The following is a 21,659-nucleotide window of genomic DNA, read 5'->3' as shown; positions in this document are numbered from 1 at the left end:
CACACACACACACACACACACACACACACACACTAAATAAATAAATAAATAAATAAACTCTCTATAAGTGCTTTTTGTTTGTTTGGTTGATTGGTTGGCTTTTTTTTTTTGGTACCAGGGACTAGGACTCTGTGCCTGCCAGGCAGATGCTTATGCCACTGAGCTATCTCTCCAGCCCTAAAACTCTCTCTTCATTAATTTGCAGTACAGCCCACACATTCAAGCTTCGATTCCCTTGGGACTTGCATACATACATACATACATACATACATACATACTTCCTATACGTAGAAGTGGCCTGTTACACAGCAATAACATCATCATAAAAAGCAACAATTAGGAGCAGGCTTCTCAGAGAAATCTCGTTTGCATTTCAAACAAGTTTCCTCAAAATAAGTGCCTTTTAATTAAATATAATTACGATTCCAACTTCTTATCCACAGAAACAGCATTCATTACCTAACTCACTGCTCTTCTTATAATTTTGTTCATAGTTGCCCACAATGCATAAGATTTAACAACTAAGTTTAATAATAACTCATTTATGGTTTATTAACTGGTGACATTTAATGTCCTGGTTCCTAACATCTTAGTATTATTTGAAAATACTAATTTCATATTAACATGTTGTACTTTCCATTTATTCTTATTTCAATCCTTAAGAACCTGCCTTCTAGCAGAATTAAAGTGATAAGAATGGTAATTCCCTATCCTAACAAACCAACGACTCCATGATTCAAACACAAAAATAAAAAAGCCTTTACCTTTTGAAATGGAACAAACATGCCTACCAGGGTCTCAAACAGCTATTTTTTAAAACAAAGATCCATTCTGAGTTTTCTGTGAATCAAATTCAATGTCTCAGTCTAGTCACGTGTAGAAAACCTATTTTGTTGGATTAATGCTTTAACATAGCATATATATATACAAAGCCACTCAAAACTCTAAAAGATTACTTATTATATTTAAAATCAAAGACTAATGTAAAAAAACCCAAAAACTAGATTTCCTCAATAGATTATAAAACTATTGTTCCTACAGTTTAAGAGCCTATGTCTCATAAAACCTACACAATTTTTAAGATGTTTACACTGGATATACTTTGGAGTAATTTCTTACTTTTTATACTTTATAAACTATGCTTCCCTAAAGTGCTTTTTGTCTAAAAGTTCATCTAAAATATCTTCAGCTATCCTGCTCAAGATAAATAATAATATAACTGTTTAGTGTTGATCTAAGATTCAGCTTACTCCTTACCTTCAAAAAAGAAAAAAGAGTACTTAATTATTCATTTACTGAATAATAAAAATTGTGGATTGCCAAATAGCTCAGCGGATTAAAGCGCATGCACGCAGGTGCAGGGGCTGGGAGTTCGATCACCTGGCCTGCTGTGCGGCCCCACCCCTGGGGTGTGCTGTGACAGCAATTGAGACTGGGCATGGTGGCGCGCATCTGTAATCCCAGCTCCTGGGAGGCTGTAAACAGGCAGATCACTACAAGTCCAATCTAGCAGTGAGAGCCCTGAACACCCAGTAGACCCTTCCCTAAAACACAAAAATAAATAAAAACAATAATAAAAATTGTTGAAGAATGTATGCAGTGTGTTAGTTATTGAAACTGTCCTAGCGATTTGATTTGAAACTGTCTCATTGCTATTTGTTTATCAATAAAATTATGGAAAAAAAATAATAAAAATTGTTAGTTTTATAACCCAATAGGCCCAAAAGCTAAAAAAAAAAAAAAAGCATCAAGTTATACAGACTTACATAAACTTCTAAAAACTTTGCATTATGACTCCAATGTTACAACACAACGCCAGCCTGGGCGTGGTGGCACATGCTTGTAATCCTAGCACTGGGGAGGCTGAGGCAGAAGGACCATTGTGAGTTGGAGACCAGCCTGGGTTACAAAGGGAGCACAAGGCCAGCCTGAACTACATCGCAAGGCCCTGTCTCAAAAAGACCTCCCCACCCCACCCCAAAAAACCCCACAACCCCAATGCAAAATGGCATTAAGTAGTAGCTTTGTTGTTGTTTCTGTTGTTCCAATACTTGGGGGTTAAACCAAAGGCTTCGGGTACATGCTAAACACTATGCCACCAAGCTAAAAAAGCTCGCTGTCCTGCTAAATGAGCCCTTAACTGCAACATGTGCCTCTATGGCCCTGACAGTTTATATAATTGACACCATCCTTTCCCAGAAGAATGACAAAATCCAATTATTTTCGTCTTGATTTGATTTGTTTTTTGACACAGGATTGTGCTATGTAGTCCAAGTTGGCCTCAGCTTGTGATCCTCCTGCCTGAAAACCCCAAATGACAGATTACAGATGTGTGCCACCAAGCCTGGCAATAAATATTTCCTGATCAAGAGACATATTTCTATGATTTTGTCTAATTACATATGTAAAGGTCAGGAAGTTGTTCACACTTTTTAAATTATTTTTAGGGCTGGTGAGATAGCTCAGCAGACTAAAGTGCCTGCTTAAACAAGCACAGGGAGCACGGTTCCATGCCCAGAACCACACGCTGAGCCAGCACCACTCCCACACTGGCTGAGCACCAGTCCGGGCGTGGTAGTGCATTCCTGTAATCCCAGCGCTGGGAAGGCTGAAAACAGGAGGATCATTGAGTCTGAGCTGTGTAGTGAGACCCTGTAGCAACCAAATACATTTTAAAAATATAGGGGCTGGTGAGATGGCTCAGTGGTCTAAAGCACCTACTTAGAACAAGCTTAGCAAATCAGAGGGACCACGGTTCAATCCCCCAGCACCACATGCCAGCCAGCCCTGCCCCCTGGTGGGCTGAGCTGGCCACACACACACACACACACACACACACACAAATAAAATTAAAAAAAATATATATATATATAAATACATACATTATTTTTAAAAGTAACCACCATGCAACCCAAAATAGTATTTTTTTTATTATGTTTTATATTCTAATAGAACACTAAGAAACTTGCTTTGGCATTCTGGCAGTCGAAGAGTTTGATGAAATCTTCCTAAATAGCTACACTAAATTCAACTTTACTGAAATACAAATAACTGTTTAGTAACTACAGAAAACTGTTTTAAGGGGAACAAAGGAAAAAGGAAAAATATTTACATTTCAAAGTATAAATGCAAACAAAATTATTCTTCATCAATCTCTTAAGAGCAACCACTTGCATACTCATGATTTTTCTTCACCATCCCAGCATAATGAGTCACTAAGTGTACCCTGTGTACTCACTAAGCATTTTATTTGCATCTGTACTTTCTGCATCAGGTTTATGTTGCCGTGTAGCTTCTTTTAAAAAGCTACCTGAATTTGTCCAAGAAGAGTTTCACTTTTTCTGGAAAACCAACGCTGCTACACTGTTTCCAGATTTGCCTCCAAAGCTGAATGTCGGTGTTGACAGCTCTTCAAAAAGTTCAAATCCTGATGGACAAAATTAAAATACTTTTAATTAGGTACTGAATCTCAACTAAGGTAAATTTGTAATAACACTGTACTTCTCACTTTTTTTGCAAACATAGAGCCTCACACATGCCACATACATACTAGAAAAGCCCTCTACCATTAAACTACATCCCCACTGCTTTACTTTTTTAATATTGAGACAGTCTCACTAAATTGCCCAGGCTGGTCTCAAACTTATCCTCATTACACAGCATCATGACTCCCTAACATTTATTTTTAAATTCTTTATAAAACTGATTTCAAACTCCAAATAGTGACTGAATATCACGATTCCTAGCTCTACTATGAGTGCATGGCATGTATGTGCAAATCCAACAAAGATTTTGAAATGAAGCAGGAACAGATAACTGAAAACAAACTGCAAAAAAGACTTTCCCTCTTAATCTGCTATTCTGTCCACTTCCTGTTTACCATCCCTTTCACCTGCATCTCTCCTAGCCTATTTCACTGCCCTCTTTATAGGAAACAATTATCATGTGTTCAGTTCTTAACACTGCCAGGCACACTAATTTTCATAAGGTTTTATTACAGGAATTCAACCAATCCATATCACACATATAAAAATGTTGAAGGCAAAAAAGTTTAAAAACCTGGAAACAAAAATGAATTTGTAATAGCTCAGTGGACTAAAGTGCCTGCTTAGACAGAGCGCAGTGGCCAGGGTTTGATCCCCGGAGTGCCTTGCTGGCCGGCCCCCAGGGTGCACTGAGGCAGTGATTAAGACTTGGCATGGTGGCGCACACCATAATCCCAGCTCTTGGGAGGGTGAACACAGGTAGATCAGTAGGAGTCCAAGTGAGACCCTGCAGACCCTGTACTAAAATACAAAAAAAAAAAATTGTAGAGGATGAAAACATTCTGGAGATGGATGGTGAGGATAACTGGACAATGATGTGAGTGTACTTATTATGTCTCTGAATTACACACTTCCCCCCCCCAAATGGGGATTGAACTCAGGCCCTTGAGCTTGCCAGGCAACCACTTATTCTACTTAGCTATCTCCCTTGGGCCCTGAATTACACATTTAAAAAGTCATTAAAATAGTAAAATTTTATGGACGTTTTAGATAGCTCAGCGGACTAAAGAGCCTGCTTAGGCAAGCTTAGGAAAGCACAGAGATCATGGTTCGATTCCTGCCACAACATGTCACGCCAGCCCCATGCCCAGGTTGGGCTGAGCTCACCACCAAATAATAATAATAATAATAATAATAATAATAATAATAATATAATGATGATGATGATGATGATGATTTGTAGCAAAGTTCAAAACCCAAATTGAACCAGTAAACAGTCTTGGGGAAAAAAAAGAAACTAATAACTTCCAGTGTAGCACAGGATGGTTATTAAAAAACAAAACAAAACTGACTTGGATTCAAATGTCCTGGGTTCAACTGTGAGGCTTACTGCTTACTGAGATGCTGCCCTAGGCTCCTGAATTTTTTTTTTTTTTTTGTATTTAGGGAAGGGTCTACAGGGTGTTCAGGGTCTCACTACTAGATCATACTCATAGTGATCCACCTGTTTACAGCCTCCCAAGAGCTGGGATTACAGACGTGCACCACCACACCCTGTATCAATTGCCTTCTCAGATGCCCTGGGGGTGGGGCTGGCACACAGGTCCGGGGATCGAAGCCCTCGCCCCTGCGCTTGCTTGCAGATGCGTTAATCCGCTGTAGGCTCCTGAATTCTAAGCAAGGAAATTACAGACACCAAAGTCCCCTATCTAACTCACAGTGATTTGTAAAGATCCCAATAAAACAATGTGGTGTTTCCCTAAATTCTAAAACAACATGTAAATAAATACAACATTTTATCACTTTGGTTTCTAAAAACAAAAGAGTATGGGGAGTATAGTTCAGTGGTAGAACACTTGCCTTGCACGTACAATGCCCTGGGCTTGATTCCCAGCACCACAAAAAATAAACAAAAAAATAAAATAAAAAAAGTTAACCACTGTTTTCCCTCAGTGATAGGAATAACAATTTGAGAGGACTGTTTTTCTGTTGCCTTGCTTTGAGTTCAAGTAACTGCTGTAAGCATATAAAAGAAAAAAATATTTAAATTATTATATATTTGTATCAACTGGATTTTTATATTTTATGTCATTACATATTCCAATTCATACTGGACTATACAGCCCAGACTGGCTTTAAACTCTCTATCAACCTACCTGAGGTGCCAGAATGCTGGGATTACAGGCATGCATGCCTCCATGAATATGATCAACAAATTTCACTAAATCAATCTCTCTCTCTCTCTCTCTCTCTCTCTCTCTCTCTCTCTCTCTCTCTCCCTCTCTCTCTCTCTCTCTTTTCAGAACTGGGGATTGAACTCAGGCCCTTGCGCTTTTATTCTACTGAGCCATCTCCCCCAGTCCCACTAAATCTTAATACATAAGTACTAAGATACTCATTAAAAACAGATCACAAAAAAAAAAAGACAGATTACCAGCCAGGTGTGGTGACACACACCAGTAATCCCAGCACTCACTGCTGAGGCTGGAGGACTACTGAGAGTTCAAAGCCAGCCTGGGCTACAAAGTGAGCTCAAGGCCAGCTTAAACAGCATAGTAAAACCTGTCTCAAAAATAAAATTTAAAAAAAAAAAAAAAACAATAGATCACCAGGCATGGTGAAGCACACCTATAATCCCCGCAGTTGGAAGGCCAAGGCAGCCAGATCTTCACAAGTACAAGATCCTGTCTCAAAAAAAAAAAAAAAATCATGTACTCAGTGCAGTGGCACATACCTGTAATTCAAGAAGTACAAGCAGGAGGATCACAAACGCAAGGCCTGCTAAAGCAACTTAGCAAGACCTGTCTCAAAACAAAAAATTTAAGAGGGACTAAGTGGTAGCTCCATGGTAGAATCGTTAATACTACCAAAAAAGAAGGAAAAAAAAAAAAAAAACTTTCTCAAAGAACAGGTAATTGAAAGCATCATAAATGATATACTTTAAAATAATAATAATGATAATAATAATAATAATAATGATATACTTTAATGTTGCAAAATGGAACCACTGTTTCGGTACATGGACACATACCTATATTCAATTTTTTTTGGGGGGGAGGAAGGTTCTACAGTGTTCAAGTTCTCACTATTATACTGGACTCCTAGTGGTCCACCTGTTTACAGCCTCCCAAGAGCAGGAATTACAGGAGCACTCCACCATACCCAGTCTCAATTCCTGGCTCAGTACGCCCCAGGGGCAGGGCCAGTAGACCCTGGGGGATACAACCCCCTACCACCCCACCCCCCACCCTGTGCCTGGATGCAGGCCCTTTAATCTGATGAGCTATTTGGCCGGCCCTCTTTACTCATATTTGTTTGCTTATTTTACATATGCTTAAAATGAACATTTACAAGATACAATATAGTAGTGTCAATTTTCCAGGACTAATTCTTTAAGTCCCTGAACCTAAGCCTACTGAATTTATGTGATATTTCTGCATGTAACGCACCAGAATCTTTTTGAGGAAGGACAAGGTACTGGGGAAAGAACCCAAGGTCTTTGCTCTGAGCTACATCTCAGTCAATTTTTATTTTTCTTTATTTTTTATGTTTTTATTTTTGGGGTTTTTCAAAAACCAACTTTACTACATAGCCCAGGCTCGCCTTGAAATGATGGTGATCCTCCTGCCTCAGCCTCCTGAGTGGTGGAATTACAAACATGTGCCACTATGCCCACCTATGTTTTTTCTTTTTTAATTTTAGTACAGGGTCTACAGGATCGCAGTGTAGATCAGACTCACAGTGATACTCCTGTTTTCAGACTCCCAAGTGCTGGGATTACAGGCATGCGCCACCGCACCCAGTCTCAATAGCCATCTCAGCAGGGCCAGTATGGCATGCGGGGGATCAAACTCCAGCCACTGCATTCTGCCTAAGGAGGTGCTTTAGTCCGCTGAGCTATCTGGCCAGCCTTTGTGCTTTTGTGTGTGTGTGTGTGCTTTTTTTTTTTTTTTAAAGACAAGGTCTTACTGGGTAGTTCGGCTGGTCTTCAGTTCACTATGTAGCTCAGGCTGGCCTCAAACTAGAGGCAATCCTCCTGCCTCAGCCCCTCAAGTGCTAAGACTACAGGCATGCCCCACCAAATCCAGCTTGCCACTTATGCTTTTCATTTTGATACAAGGTCTCATTAAATCATTAAATTGGCCAGGCTGGGCTCAAACTTGTCTCCTGCCTCAGCCTTCCAGAATGGAGGGATTATAGCTAGATGCCACCATGCCCAGCCAAAATCTTAACCAATGGTTGTATTCCATTGATGGTTAACAAATGACTTTAGCCAGGTGTGATGGCACACACCAGTAATCCCAGCACTCACAATGTTGAAACAGAAAGATCGCCTCAAGTTCAAAGCCAGCGTGGGTTACACAGTGTTATGGCTTGTGTCTAAATGCCCTCTCAAAGCCTCATGCAGTCACAGGTGGGCCTTTTTCAGAAGTGACTGAATCTAGACAGTGTGAGTCAAGTCATAGTGCAATGCTAGGATTAAGGGTGTTAGGATTAAGAGGGGGTAATTACTCAATCAGTACACTAATTGCTTTGGCACTACCCTAATCCTGGTAGACTGGATACAATATAAGGGATAGAAGGCAGCTTCTCTAGTGTCTTGCTTGCTTTGCTACTTTCTGCCCACCATGAACTGTTTCTCCTTTGATGCCTGTCTGCCAGGCCACCCTGCCTTGGCGCTAACAAATTATGGACTGAAACCTCTACAGGCTGTGAGATAAACAACCCTTTTCCCTCCTTAGCTGTGGGTTTTAGCTATTTTGTCTCAGCAACAAGAGAAAAGCTACATAGTGAGTTCAAGGTCAGCTTGAACTCTATAGCAAGAGCCTATCCCTCCAAAAATAAATTCAATAATTTTAGTCTATATGCTTATGTAAAAAGCTTATTAATATTTTAACTTTTTTCATAATGAATCTGCATTACAGCTGCAGTAAAATAGGTTATTGTTGTTTTAATTGTCTTTGTAACAAAGTTAAGCCAATTGAACATTAAACTAGAACACTATAATATCTGATAACGGATTCAAGTTGATGCTCCCTGAACAAATTACAGCACATAATATTTATGCTTCATGAATAGCACTATAATGGGAAAAATGCAAGATTTACTCCAATAGTCTTATGAATATACTTCAAACAAGGAAAGAAAAGCAAAGAACCTTAAAAGATTAGTAAGGTCGGGCCGGGGAGATGGCTCAGTAGGATAAGTGCTTGACTGGCAAACGCAAGGATCTGAGTTCAATCCCCAGTTCCGCAAAAAAAAAAAAAAAAAAACAAGTAAGGTGAAGAAAATGTGGCAGCCATTCTGAGTAGCAAGTAACAAGGTTTGGACAGTGATGCATGGCTGGGTACAGTTACTGTCCTGCAGCTAACTCCAAACACCATTTTCTAACAGACTCATGACTAAAAAACATATCGCTGAAGGTATATAATTATTTCTTTAACATTTCCTCTTATAACATTCACTTACTTTAACTCTGTATTTAGTCCTAAAATTGAACATAAAGAGTTTACTCAACAGTTTGCAGACACAGACACACTTTTAAGCACTCTACAGCAGGCTAAAGTCTGTTCCTCATTATCAAAGACAGACAAATATGTTTTTGTCTGCTGGTTCCAGGAGTAAAAGAGAACACCTGTACTTAAAAACCAGGAAAGGAACTCGCCCAACACAGTACAACTCTGAGCATTTATTAAAACTGTCAAGCTTCGGAAGAAGGAAAGACTATTGATATGGGGCCTCAGCAGTTCTAAAGGAAACAAATTTAATGTTGAAGATAATAAAATTAATGGCATAAAATATAATAAATCACATATAATTCTAATTTTCCAGAGGCAATGGTAATGAAGCCACAAGCTCACATTTCTAGCCTCAAACACTTCAAGTTTTACATTATTTAACCTTTCAAACCCACTGAAGGCACACAAGGGGGTACCTTTAACTGTTCTACCTGCCTGGTCCCTTAATACCAAAAAGAAAATCTAAGATGCAGCCCATACAGTATAGGTATAAATAACAGTGTGCAGTAAACCGTTCTCTTAAGGTAAATCCCCCCAGCTTGTAACAACAGAGCTTCAGAATTTAACCAAATACTTAGTGCCCTATCATTTACTTATGACTTCATCCTGAAAACTCCTGCTGTCTTCCAAAATACATACATACACACATACATGCTAATCTGAGAAGAATCCAAAGGCAAAAGTTAGCAAATACTTAAACATTTTCAAAATACTTGCCCAGAAATGTCTATATACTTTACAAATACATTGGCGGATAAAAATATTCCCTAAAACATGCAAGGCAGTCAACCAGAGAACTGAAAATATTCTGTGTATAGATTACAGACTTGCAATGTTTACAAGCTCCTAATTAGTACATCCACCACTACAGAAGCCTACGTTGGCACCAAAATGGTGAAAAGGGAAACAGTTTCCTTAAGAATTAGAAAATATTAGGAAACTCAGATAAAATTTTTAACATTCCCTATATTTTATTTAATTTTTTAAAATAACTGTCCTACATATGCTAAAAACAAGACAAATCCAAAATAATCCTTCTCCAAGATAAATCCTAAATAACTAAATGACCACTAGAGCAAGACATCTAGAAAATAGAAAATGTCAGTAGGGCATGGTAATCAAAGTAGCTGTAATCCCACACCTGTAATCCCAGTACTCTGACAGGCTGATGCAGAAGTCAAGTTTGTTTGAGCCTAGCCTAGGAAACTTAGCAACTTAGTGGGACCTTGTCTCAAAATAAAAAAGGACTAGAGACATAGCTCAGTACAAATGTCCAGAGTTCAATCCCAATACTAGAGAAAAAAGAAAAAAAAAAATCTCACCATGTAACATCACATAATGCTTTTAAAAATACTGCTTCAATTTATTAAAGATTTGTCAGTTAAATCAGTGCACTGAAGTGAAAAGCATAATACATGTGCTTTTTTATTCTGTAAATAACAGATTGTATAGCTTAAATAAAAGATCATACTGCTTAAATAAAAAAAAAACTTGATTTTTTACAGGCTCATAAATTTTAGTACTTAACTGTCCGAGGATTTCTGGGAAAATTTTTAAAAAGGGCTCTGGATCTCAACCAACGTTATTTCTCTGTGCTTTGTATATACAGTTAAAAGTTATTACCATGGCCATTAACAGGGAAGAAAAGCAGGCAATTCCTACAAATAGGAAAGTGAAACACTAAAACACCAAGGGGGGGAAAAAACCTACTTAAAAAAGCTAAGGTAAGTGCAAACTGGAACACCATGCAGCCATTTACCTTCACTGAATTCCTTTAGCAACTCTTCCTTGGTCCAATTACACGAGGTTATTAGGAAAAAGCCTTTTACTTTCAACACCATGGAGAGGGATTTCACATATTGTTTCCTCTTCTCAATTGCACTATCAGGATTAAGACTCACAGCATCAAAAGTCCCTTTGTCAATACAAATATGAAATCCAGACAGCTCTGTAGAAAGATTCAAAAAGTCTTCTACCTATATTAAAAATCAATGTCTGTGTAAGAACGAGTAACACAATCTTTTTATTGGAATTTTATTTGGTGTATTATTTTATTTATTTATTCATTTTGTCTTTTTGAGACAGGGCCTTGCTATGCAGTTCAGGCTGGTCTTGAGCTCATTTTGGAGCCCAGGCTGGTCTTGAACTCTTAGCAATCCACTGGCCTCAGCCTCCTGAGTGCTGGGTTACCAGTGTGTGCCATCATGCCTAGCTTCCTGTTTTTGTTTTTTGTTTTTTGTTTTTTAAGGGAGTGGTAGTTTGCTATGGGAATTCAACTCAGAGCCTTGCACTTGCCAGGCATACATTTGTGCCACTGAGCTACCTCTCTAGCCCCAAACACAATCTTTTCAGAATTTAAGTGACAACCTATAAAGGCTTAATTATGATGGCATTTTACATATAATAAATATATTTGCTACATTACAGTTAAATTTATGAACTTCACGCCATGATTATTAAAGCCAAGATCAGTAAGAGAGGCTAACAGAGTTTGCTGAACATTTCAAATCTCTACAATTTGGAAACAAATCAAAGCCAAATAATACCAGCACATCATGAAATTCACAAGCCTGAATTATGAAAATGTATATCAAAAGTAAAATATTTACACTGGCATGGTAGTATATTCCTGTAATCCCAGCACTCTGGGAGGTTGAGGCAGGAGGGTTACAAATTTGAGCCCATCCTGGGCAATTCAGCAAGTTCCTGTTTCAAATAAATAAAAGGCCTGAGGATAGAGCTCAGTGCAAAGGCCCAGCATTCCAGCACTATTTAAAAAGAAAAAAAAGTAAAATATTTGACATGTTTAAATGTCATGTTTAAAATGGACAAAATATATTTGCAACTCAGGAAATGGGATTTTTAGCTTATATGTCTAGTTGTGTGACTGAAAGTAAACATGGTAAATCACAAGTTCTTTTGCTTTGACTGAGCAGCTTGCAAAGCTACTAATGGATATATGAATGATAGGAAGCTCAGAAATTAAATGACTGTTGAAATTACAATTACTTACCTTGGTAAATATCCTGCACTTTACGTTTTTAGTCATACATCAGCATCCTGTTCTCAATAACCTGACAGAATTTAACTATCTGAGACAGTGATCTGTGTCAATTTTATAAAATATTCTCCAAAATTTGCCAATGAATTTAACTTTGAAAAGCTACTTTGAAAAAAATAATTACATGATTATTCATACAAATATAATAAAATAACTGTAAGCAGAATTTTATCTGAAACTCCTCCCAGTCAGGCATGATGGTGCACACCGACAGTCCCAGTACTGAGGAGTCTGAGGCAGGAGAACTGCCATAAATTCAAGGCCAGCCTAAACTGCATAGTGAGACCTTATCTAAAAAAAAAAAAAAAAAAAAAAAAAAAAAAAACTTCTATTGACTTTATTTTTGTATTTTAGTACAGGTTCTACCTCGCAGTGATCAGCCTGTGTTCAGCCTCCCAAGAGCTGGGATTACAAGTACACACCACCACACCCAGTCTCAATCCCCTTCTCAGCACACCCCAGGGGCAGGGCCGGCACTGCATGCCACAGATTAAACCCCAGCAACTGCGCTCTGCTGAAGCAGGAGCTTTAATGTGATGAGCTATCTGTCTGGCCCTCCTATTGACTCTAAAAATGTGAACATTACAAAGCACCCTACATTTAATCTCCAGTATTGAAAAAATTGGAAAATAGGATTTTTTTCCCCTTTCCCTCATATCCAAAGTATTCATTATACATGAACACAGTAATGACTACCAGTCTGAAGAACTTTGTGTTTTGGGGGGAATTTGTTCTGGTACTGGAAATCAAACTCAGGACCTCACACTGGCCAGAACTAACTTTGGAGAAGCTTTTTCATCCTAAATATTTGTATAAATGTTCAGCAAACATTTCACAGGTACTTACTTTGGGACACAACAGTGAGTAAAGCGCTAAATTCCTTTATTAGACTAGCCCGGTAGTCTATACAGAAAGACAAATAAAAAGCTATAGTCTGAGTGTATCCTCCAGAACTCATGTATTGGAAACTTAATCCCCAAAGTCATATACTAAGGGTTTTTTTGTCCTTTATACTTTTGTTGCTGGTACTTGGAAGTGGGACTTTGGGGAGGTCCCTGGGTCAGGTGAGTGCTCTTTCTTGAGTACATTATGGGTTACTGAGCATGTGGCTTCACTGTAAAAGCATATTCCCTCTGGCACAATTGCTCTGTTCTACCACATGTTATCCTCCACATTATGATACTGGAAGAAACTCACTATGCACTGCTGCCATGGTCTTAGACTTCTCAGCCTCTAAAATGCTGACCTGGGCCAGCCAAATAGCTCAGCGGATTAAATCGTCTGCAAACAGGCTCAAGGGCCAGGGTTCGATCCCTGGGCTTGCCATGCTGGCCCCACCCCTGGGGTGCACAGAGATGCCAATTGAGACTGTGAGTGGTGGTGCACACCTGTAACCCCAGCACTTGGGAGGCTGTAAACAGGCAGATCACTCCCAGTCCGATCTAGTAGTGAGACCTGAACACCCTATAGACCCTTTCCTAAAAAAATACCAAAAAAATAAAATAAAATGCTGAACTAAATAAACTTCTACATTTTCTATATTACCCATCCTGTGGTATTCAGTTATAACAACAGAAGACAGAATATGAAACACAATAAAGAAAATAAAAACAGAGTGAAAACACAGTGAGTAACTGGGAAGAAAATATTTTGGAAAAGTGTTCTGGAAAGTCCTCTCCAAAAAGGTGATTATCTGAGCAAAGATCTGAAAGACAGTAATAAGCCAAACATGCTGGTACAAGAACGCCTAGGCGGAGGGCAACAGGTGTAAGGACTCCAGAGCACGCTTAAGGAACACAAAGCCAGGGTAACTGGGGGCTACTGCACAAAGGGGAAAGAAGAAATGAGAGACTCAGGACGGCTGGGAGTGGGGTTCAGATTCCATGAGGAATGCAAAGGGAAGTCAAAGGAGGTCTGTGACAGAGGAAGCAACAGGAACTGCTAGGCATGGTGGCCACGTTCCACAGTCAGCACTGCGGAAAGCTGAGGCAAAAGGATTTCAAGTTTTAGACCAGCCTGGACAATTTACCAACTGAGTAAGATTCTCTCAAAAAACATTTTTGCCAGGCATGGTGGTATATGCCTATAATTTCAGCACTTACAAGACTGAGGCAGGAGGATCACTGCGAGTTTGAGGCCAGCCCGGACTACAAACTGAGTTCGAGACCAGCCTGAACAACTGAACAAGAACCTGTCTCAAAAGGACAAAAAACAAAACAACAACAACAAAAAAACTATAGCTCAGTGCAAAAGCCCTGGGCTTAAGACCAGCCTGATCTCAAACAAAAACAGAAATGGGGAGTCAAATAAAAGGCTGCTTGCTGTGGTAGTTAAGGCAAAAAAAAAAAAATGATGGTGGGGGCTGGGGAGACAGCTCAGTGGTCTAAGTGCCTGCCTGGCAAGCACAAGGACCACGGTTCAATTCCCAGTACCGCATGCCATGCAAGCCCTGGGACTCCAGGCAAGCTGTGCCGGCCACCAAAACCAGGTGTGATGATGCATGTCTGTAATTGCATCGCTGGCTTGGGAGGCTGAAACAGAAGGATCACTATAAGTCCAAGTTATGTAGAAAGATCCTGTACCAAATAAACAAACAAACAATAAATAAATAAATAAAAATGATAGTGACTGAGACTTGGTTGATAGGAGCTGAAATGTACACATTCCTGACATATTCTAAAAATAAAACAATTGGACATGGGATTTTTTTTTCTCTGCCTTTTTGCTTTTCTAAGCAGGCTCTCACTATGTAGTTTAGGCTGGCCTTCAGCTCACTATGTAGCCCACTCATAGAAATCCTGCCTCACCCACCCACACACTGGAATAACCACAGCCAGTTTGGACATGGGATTTTAAAAGGAAGAATCAAGGATGACTCCTTAAAGTAGTGCAACAAGGGCCAGCCAAATAGCTCAGCAGATTAAAGTGCCTGCAAGCAGGCACAAGGGCCAGGGGTTCCCCGGACCTGCTTTGCCGGGGGTCCCACCCCTAGGGCGAGCTGAGACAGCAATTGAGACTGGGCATGGTGGTACCTGTAATCCCAGCTCTTGGGAGGCTGTAAACAGGCAGATCACTACCAGTCCGATTAGGTAGTGAGACCCTGAACACCCTGTAGCGCCTTCCCTAAAAATGCAAAAAAAAAAAAAAAAAAAAATTAGTGCAACAGTGTGAAAGATGATGTCATTAGCAGAGTTGAGAAAGACTACTGAGAACAGATTTAAGAAGGAAACCAAAAGTTTGATTTTGGACTCATCAATTTGAGAGAATATTAACCATCCTCACTGAATCCATAATAGGCATCTTTTATATGATTCTAAAGCTCAGATGAGAAAGCTGGACTAGAAATACAAAGGTAGAAGTCTTTACCTTACCAATCCTAGCACACAAAAAATGGATCTTTGGCAATATTATACCATACTAAGCATTCAAAACTTTTTGATCTGGCCAGAAATGGTGGCACACACTTATATTCTAGTGCTTGGGAGGCTGAGGCAGAAGAACGGATGTGAGTTTGAAACCTGCCTGGGCTACATTGTGAGTTCAAAACCATCCTGAACTACATAGTGAGACCCTGTCTCCAATCAATCGGGGGCTTGCAGGTTAGCTCAGTTGTTTAAGCGCCTGCTCCAGCAAACTCAGTCAGGCACAGGGGACCGAGGTTTGATGCCCAGCTCCACGTGGCTTACCAGACCCGCCCTTAAGGCAGCCTGACCCAGCCAAATTAAAAAAAAAAAATTTCTTCTCCAATCAATCAATCAATCAATCAATCAATCCTTTTAATCTGGTTAATCCACAGTTAGGTATTATTTGTAAGTTTTTGCAAAGATTGAAGGGAATAGTGTACAAACACACATGTATATAAGAAGAGTAATTTCAGGGCCGGGGAGATACCTCAGTAGAATAAGTGCTTCCCTGGCAAGCGCAAGGACCTGAGTTCCATCCCTAGTTCTGCCAACAAAAAAAAAAAAGAGTAAAAATTTCCTAAAGAGAAAAAATTTCCCTAAACTGAGTAAATTTTTCATACAATTACTTTGAAATGTTTGAATGTGCATTGTTTTATAATCCCAGCACTTGGGAGGCTGAGCTAGGAGGATTGTTTTGAGTTTGAGGCCAGCCTGAGCTATACAGTGAGCTCAAGGCCAGACTGAATGCCATAGCAAAACTGTCTCAAAACAAAACAAATCAATTTGCATTATTTATGTTTGATCATTAATGTATAAGTTCTAAGATGTCAACAGATAAATTCTTATTAGAAACATTTAATCTTTATAACTTCTATTAAAAATAAAAATATTAGAGTAATTTAAATAGCAGTTACCTTCAATTTAATGTTTGATAACCCTTCTTTCTCTATAATGCTTCCAGAAAGCTGAATTGCAGAAGGAGAATAATCAATTCCCGTAATATCAGAGAAGCCAAATTTTGCCTAGAGACAGAAACAATTTTATACTTTAGTTTTAAATTTTTAGTATGTTTTCCTTATGAATTACACTGTTCCTTTAGTATTGAATTATGTTAATTTTATTACAGATCAAATGATATATAATATCCCACATCTACAATGTAAATTTTACTATAGTCAAAATAGAAAGCAAAATATTAAACTTATATATGACTATTAACTTATTTTTATATTTGATTTGCTTTTCAAAAAAGAAATTTTCTCAAAGATAATGAAAATGTATGAATAAACCCTCAAGCTAGAAAACAAAATATTAACTTCTGATACTGACATGCTCAAGTTCATATAGAAATTGTCCTTAACTCAAGTTATATAAATTAAACGTGTATGTAGTACAGTACTGATTTTAAATTTTTTCCTCTGGTGTAACTACAAATTATTCAATTCTCTTCCAGCATGTGATTATTAACCATCCTATATTTGTAATTATTTTTAAAAGACGATTACTATTCCACACATTCTATTAAATCTTTACCAAAAAAAAAAAAAAAAACCTGTGAGGCAGATTAATAATAATTGCACAGATTAATAATCAGCACAGATTAATGCGCCCCAGAGTTCTAGAAACTGCCCTGCACTCAAGAGCTGTGCTGCTCACCAACTGTACACCCAGCAGGGTGTGTGGCACCTGTGGCAGCAGCATGGCTGCTGCTTCTCACCCCACTCCCTGACTGCTGAACACTTTTAGACTGAGGTTAAAAATAATTAGAAAGGAAATAGGAAAAACAATAGAACTTGCAAAGTACAGTGTGCCCTGAAATTCCCTTGGTGCTCTTCACTACTTACTAAATGTTTACTTCCTCAGAACTCAACCTGTTCCTACCTCACGCAACATCCTTACCCACCATAAGTGACTCACGCCTAATCTGTACTCAAAGAGCACCACACCAATTATTTTCCATGGAGCATTTGCTGCTTATTATTTTTAGTTTTATGCTTACAGTCTACCATCTCTTTTTTTGATGCCAACTGCTTGTCTGATAGTTTCTCCCTTTCTTATTTTTGGAGCTTTTCTTTTTCTTTTTTTTTTTTTATTTCCCTCAATTCCTCTCCAATAGACCTAGACAATTCTGCCAACTCTAACCAGCTCAGTACTTCTGCCACACCTATATAGTCTTACAATACAACTTACAAAAATCTCACGTGGGTGTTCTAAGTTCCTACAACAATCACTTGGAGTTGTAGACTATCTCCATTTTTCACATTAAATTTCCAGTACTCAGGAGCCAGGGAGATGGCTCAATAGAACAAGCACTTCCCTGGCAAGCAAAAGGGCCTGAGTTCAATCCCTGGTTCCACAAAAAAAAAAAATTCAGTACTCAGAGAAAAATAAGCAGACATGCAAGGAAACAACAAATGATCAAAAACGTTTGGTAGAAACTGACATTAGAAACAGACACCCCAAAGGACAGCCAAGTAGAAGAATATCAGAAACATATTTTAAAGCAACTGAAATAAATGAAATAATGACAATGAAAAGCTGAAATATTTTGGCAGAGAACTTTTTTTTTTTCTTAAGAAAGTCTCACTATGTATTTCAGCCTGATGGAATTCACCATGTTGGCAGGTTAGCCTCAAATGTGCAGCAATCCTGCCTCAGCCTTCCACACACTAAGACTACAGGCATGTTTCACTATGTCAAGCTGAGAACTTTAATAATGAACCAAACAAATAACAGAACTGAAAATGTAATAATTAAGAGATTCAAGAATGGGATTGAAGAGCCAGGGAGACAGCTCAGTGGCATAAGTGCCGAATGGCATGTGCAAGGTGCCGAGTTCAATCCTTAGTACCAAGAGGAAAAAAAAATTGTTATAAGAATGTGATTGAAAAAAAAAAAAAATGAATGCGATTGATGGGGCCGGGGAGATGGCTCAGTGGAATAAGCATTTCCCTGGCAAGCGCAAGGGCCTGAGTTCAATCCCCAGTTCTGCCCCCCCCAAAAAAAGAATGTGATTGACAATGTGGAGATGCCTCAAAAATCTGGGACTAGAGGTTCCATTCAACCTAGCTGTTCCCCTTTTTGGTATCTTCCTAGAAAAATTAAAAACATCCTTACGCGGTGATATAAGCGCACCCACATTTATAGTGGCACAGTCTGTAATAGTCCCATCTTGGAAACAGCTCAAATGCCCATCAATCAATGCATGGATAAAGACAATGCAAGGTTTTTTGTAAAACGGAGTAGTACTGCTCTTCCATAAAAAAAAAGATAAACCTGAAATATTTTCAGGTAAATAGATGCACCTTGAGACATCAGACACACATGTGTAAATACTGCATTGCTTCTCTGGTGTGAGAACCAAAAATATATAAAGACAAAAATGTACAAAAGATATTGTGGGGCCGGGGAGATGGCTCAGTGGAATAAACACTTCCCTGGCAAGCGCAAGGGTCTGAGTTCAATCCCTGGTTCCACAAAAAAAAAAAAAAAAAGAGTTTAGAAAAGATATTGTGAAATAGAAAAAAATGTTCAAATGAAACAGAACTAGAGAAAAAAAGAAGGGAAAAGGAAAGAAAGGGAAAAAATGAGAAAAGGAAAAATGGAAGCAAAGCTTTGTAAATGGAGAGAGGAGGAGAAGGTGAGGGGAGGGCAAGGGAATGGGGAAAAAAATAATCAAGTTATACAATGTACAGGTACAAATTCTCTATAATGCCCGATGATTTTTTTTCTAAACCAGAAACTGAACTCAGGACCTTGTGCTCGCCAGGCAGGTGCTTATGCCACTGAGCTATATTCCTGGCCCTAAATTCTCCTGTGATGAATGTGATCATGATATATACCTAAAATGTACCAATAAAATATGACTGCAAACTAATAAAAAAAAAGGAATGGGATTGATAGCTGATTAGACAATAAAAAAATTTAACAAGTAATAAAGAAAAAACATATTCCTTTTAAACATAGAATGACAAAGGGATGAAAAACTAAAGTCAAGAAAAATCTAAAAGATCTAATATGACACCGGAAGGGCCAGCCAGATAGATCAGTGGACTAAAGCACCTGCTTGGCACACTGAGACAGCAACTGAGACTGGGCATGGGTGTGCACCTGTAATCCCAGCTCTTGGGAGGCTGACCACAGGCAGATCACTACGAGTTCAATCTACATACTGAGACAGACGTAGGGGTGTGTGTGTGTGTGTGTGATCTGAGGAGAGGAAATGAGAATGGGGAAGAAGAAAAAATGTCACGTAGCTGAAAATTTTCCAATACTGGCAAAGGATCCCAATCTATACATTCAAGAAGCACTATAAGTAGGATAAAAATAAAGAAAATCACATCTAGATGTATCATAGTATGTCTGATAGAAACTAAAAACAAGGGCCGGTGAGATAGCTCAGCAGACTAAGCGCTTGCTTAGGGGCCAGGGTTTGATCCCTGGCACCACATGCCATGCTGTCCTGCCCCCAGGTGCACAGAACCAGCGATAGAGTCCAGGCGTGGTAGCGCACGCCTGTAATCCCAGCACTAGGCAGGCAGAAAACACGAGGATCACTATAAGTCCAAGCTGTGTAGTGAGATCCTGCACATAAAAAAAAAAAACACCTAAAAACAAAAATCTCAAAGCACCCAGGGAGCAGGAATGTGTTTTATGAGGGGACAGATGGCTTTCAAACAGCCAAGTGGCCTCACAGCTGACAATACATTATAAAAAAGAAAGCCAGAGGACAATAAAGCAAACATACCAATTTAAAAGTCTATAATAAGAATATGCCTCAATACTGGCAGGGTGAGGGAAGGAGACTGCCCAACCTGGACAATTGAGCAACTTGGTAAGACCCTGTGGAGGCCCTGGGTTCCATCTCTAGTCACATACACACACACACACACACACACACACACACACACACACACACACACAGAGGTAATTGGCTAGGCATAGTAGTAAATGCCTATAATCCCAGACACTGCAGAGACTAAGGTATGGGGTGATAGAGACTGCAAATTCTAGGCCAGCCTGGGCAATTTAGCAAGACCCTTTCACTGAGTAAAATTTTAAAAAGGCTGAGGATATAGCTCAGCCATAGACTGCTGTCCTAGCATATGCAAGGTTCTGAATATATAGCACCACCTATTAAATTTACTTGTCAAACAATGAATTTAAAATCTCTGGCAAGGACTGTTAACATAGCTCAGCAGATGAAGCGCATGCTGTGGCACTGCTACACCAGCCCCAACCCCACGGTGCACTGAACCCGAGACTGAGTCCCCGCATGTTGGCACATGACTGTAATCCCAGCATTTGAGAGGCTGCAAATAGGAGGATCACTATGAGTCCAAGCTGTGTAGTGAAACCCTGTATGAAGAAGGGAGAGGAAGAGGAGGAGGACAAAATTTCAGGCAAAAACCAGGCATTGTAGTACATGTCTGTAATACCACAACTCAGGAGACTGAGGCCTGAGTTTTGAGGCCAGCCTGGACTATGTAGTGAGTTCAAGTCCCAACGAACTACATAGGAAGACCATGTCTCAAAAAAACAAAAATAGCTCTTCCTCGGTGCTGCCTACGGAGGTGGCAGCCATCTCCCTCTTGGCACCATGGCGGCCCGCAGACTCCTCGTGAAGCCCAAGATCATCAAAAAAGAGGACCAAGAAGTTCATCCGGCACCAATCAGACTGATATGTCAAAATTAAGCACAACTGGTGGGAACCCAGAGGCATCGACAACAGGGTACGGAGGAGGTTCAAGGGCCAGATCTTGATGCCCAACATTGGTTATGGAAGTAACAAAAAGACAAAGCACATGCTGCCCAGTGGCTTCTGGAAGTTCCTGGTGCACAATGTTAAGGAGCTGGAGGTGCTGCTGATGTGCAACAAGTATTACTGTGCAGAGATTGCTCACAACATCTCCTCTAAGACCTGCAAGGCCATCATGGAAAGAGCAGCCCAGCTAGCCATCCAAGTCACCAATCCCAATGCCAGGTGCGCAGTGAAGAAAATGAGTAGATGGCCTGTGTTCATGTTTATTTGTGCTTCAGTAAAATCACAAAAAATGAAAAAAAAAAAAAAAAAGGACAAAATGAAATCTCTAAGGAATTATGGTGTACATCTGTAATCTTAGCTACTTGGGAGCCTAAAAAGAAAAGATCACAAATTCAATCCCAGGCTGGGCAATTTAGCAAGAACCTC

General features: G+C 39.4%; 1 protein-coding gene across 5 annotated transcripts in view; it reads right to left on the bottom strand.

Moving 5' to 3' along the window:
- Positions 1-3,054: 3,054 nt before the first annotated feature.
- Eef1akmt2 (EEF1A lysine methyltransferase 2) overlaps positions 3,055-21,659 on the bottom strand; it is a 51,746-nt gene continuing 33,141 nt past the window's right edge. For all 5 annotated transcript variants that reach the window (XM_023709019.1, XM_012513488.2, XM_023709020.1 and 2 more), the window contains 3 exons: positions 16,384-16,491; positions 10,764-10,980; positions 3,055-3,427 (listed from right to left, as the gene is read on the bottom strand). In XM_023709019.1, coding sequence (XP_023564787.1) covers positions 3,333-3,427; positions 10,764-10,980; positions 16,384-16,491 — 420 coding nt within the window. In that variant the 3' untranslated portion in view covers positions 3,055-3,332. The remainder of the gene's footprint in view (positions 3,428-10,763; positions 10,981-16,383; positions 16,492-21,659) is intronic.

Source organism: Octodon degus, unplaced genomic scaffold, assembly GCF_000260255.1.
Source record: "Octodon degus isolate 3935 unplaced genomic scaffold, OctDeg1.0 scaffold00010, whole genome shotgun sequence".
NCBI classification, from domain to species: domain Eukaryota; kingdom Metazoa; phylum Chordata; class Mammalia; order Rodentia; family Octodontidae; genus Octodon; species Octodon degus.
This window is presented reverse-complemented; position numbering and strand designations above follow the sequence as displayed.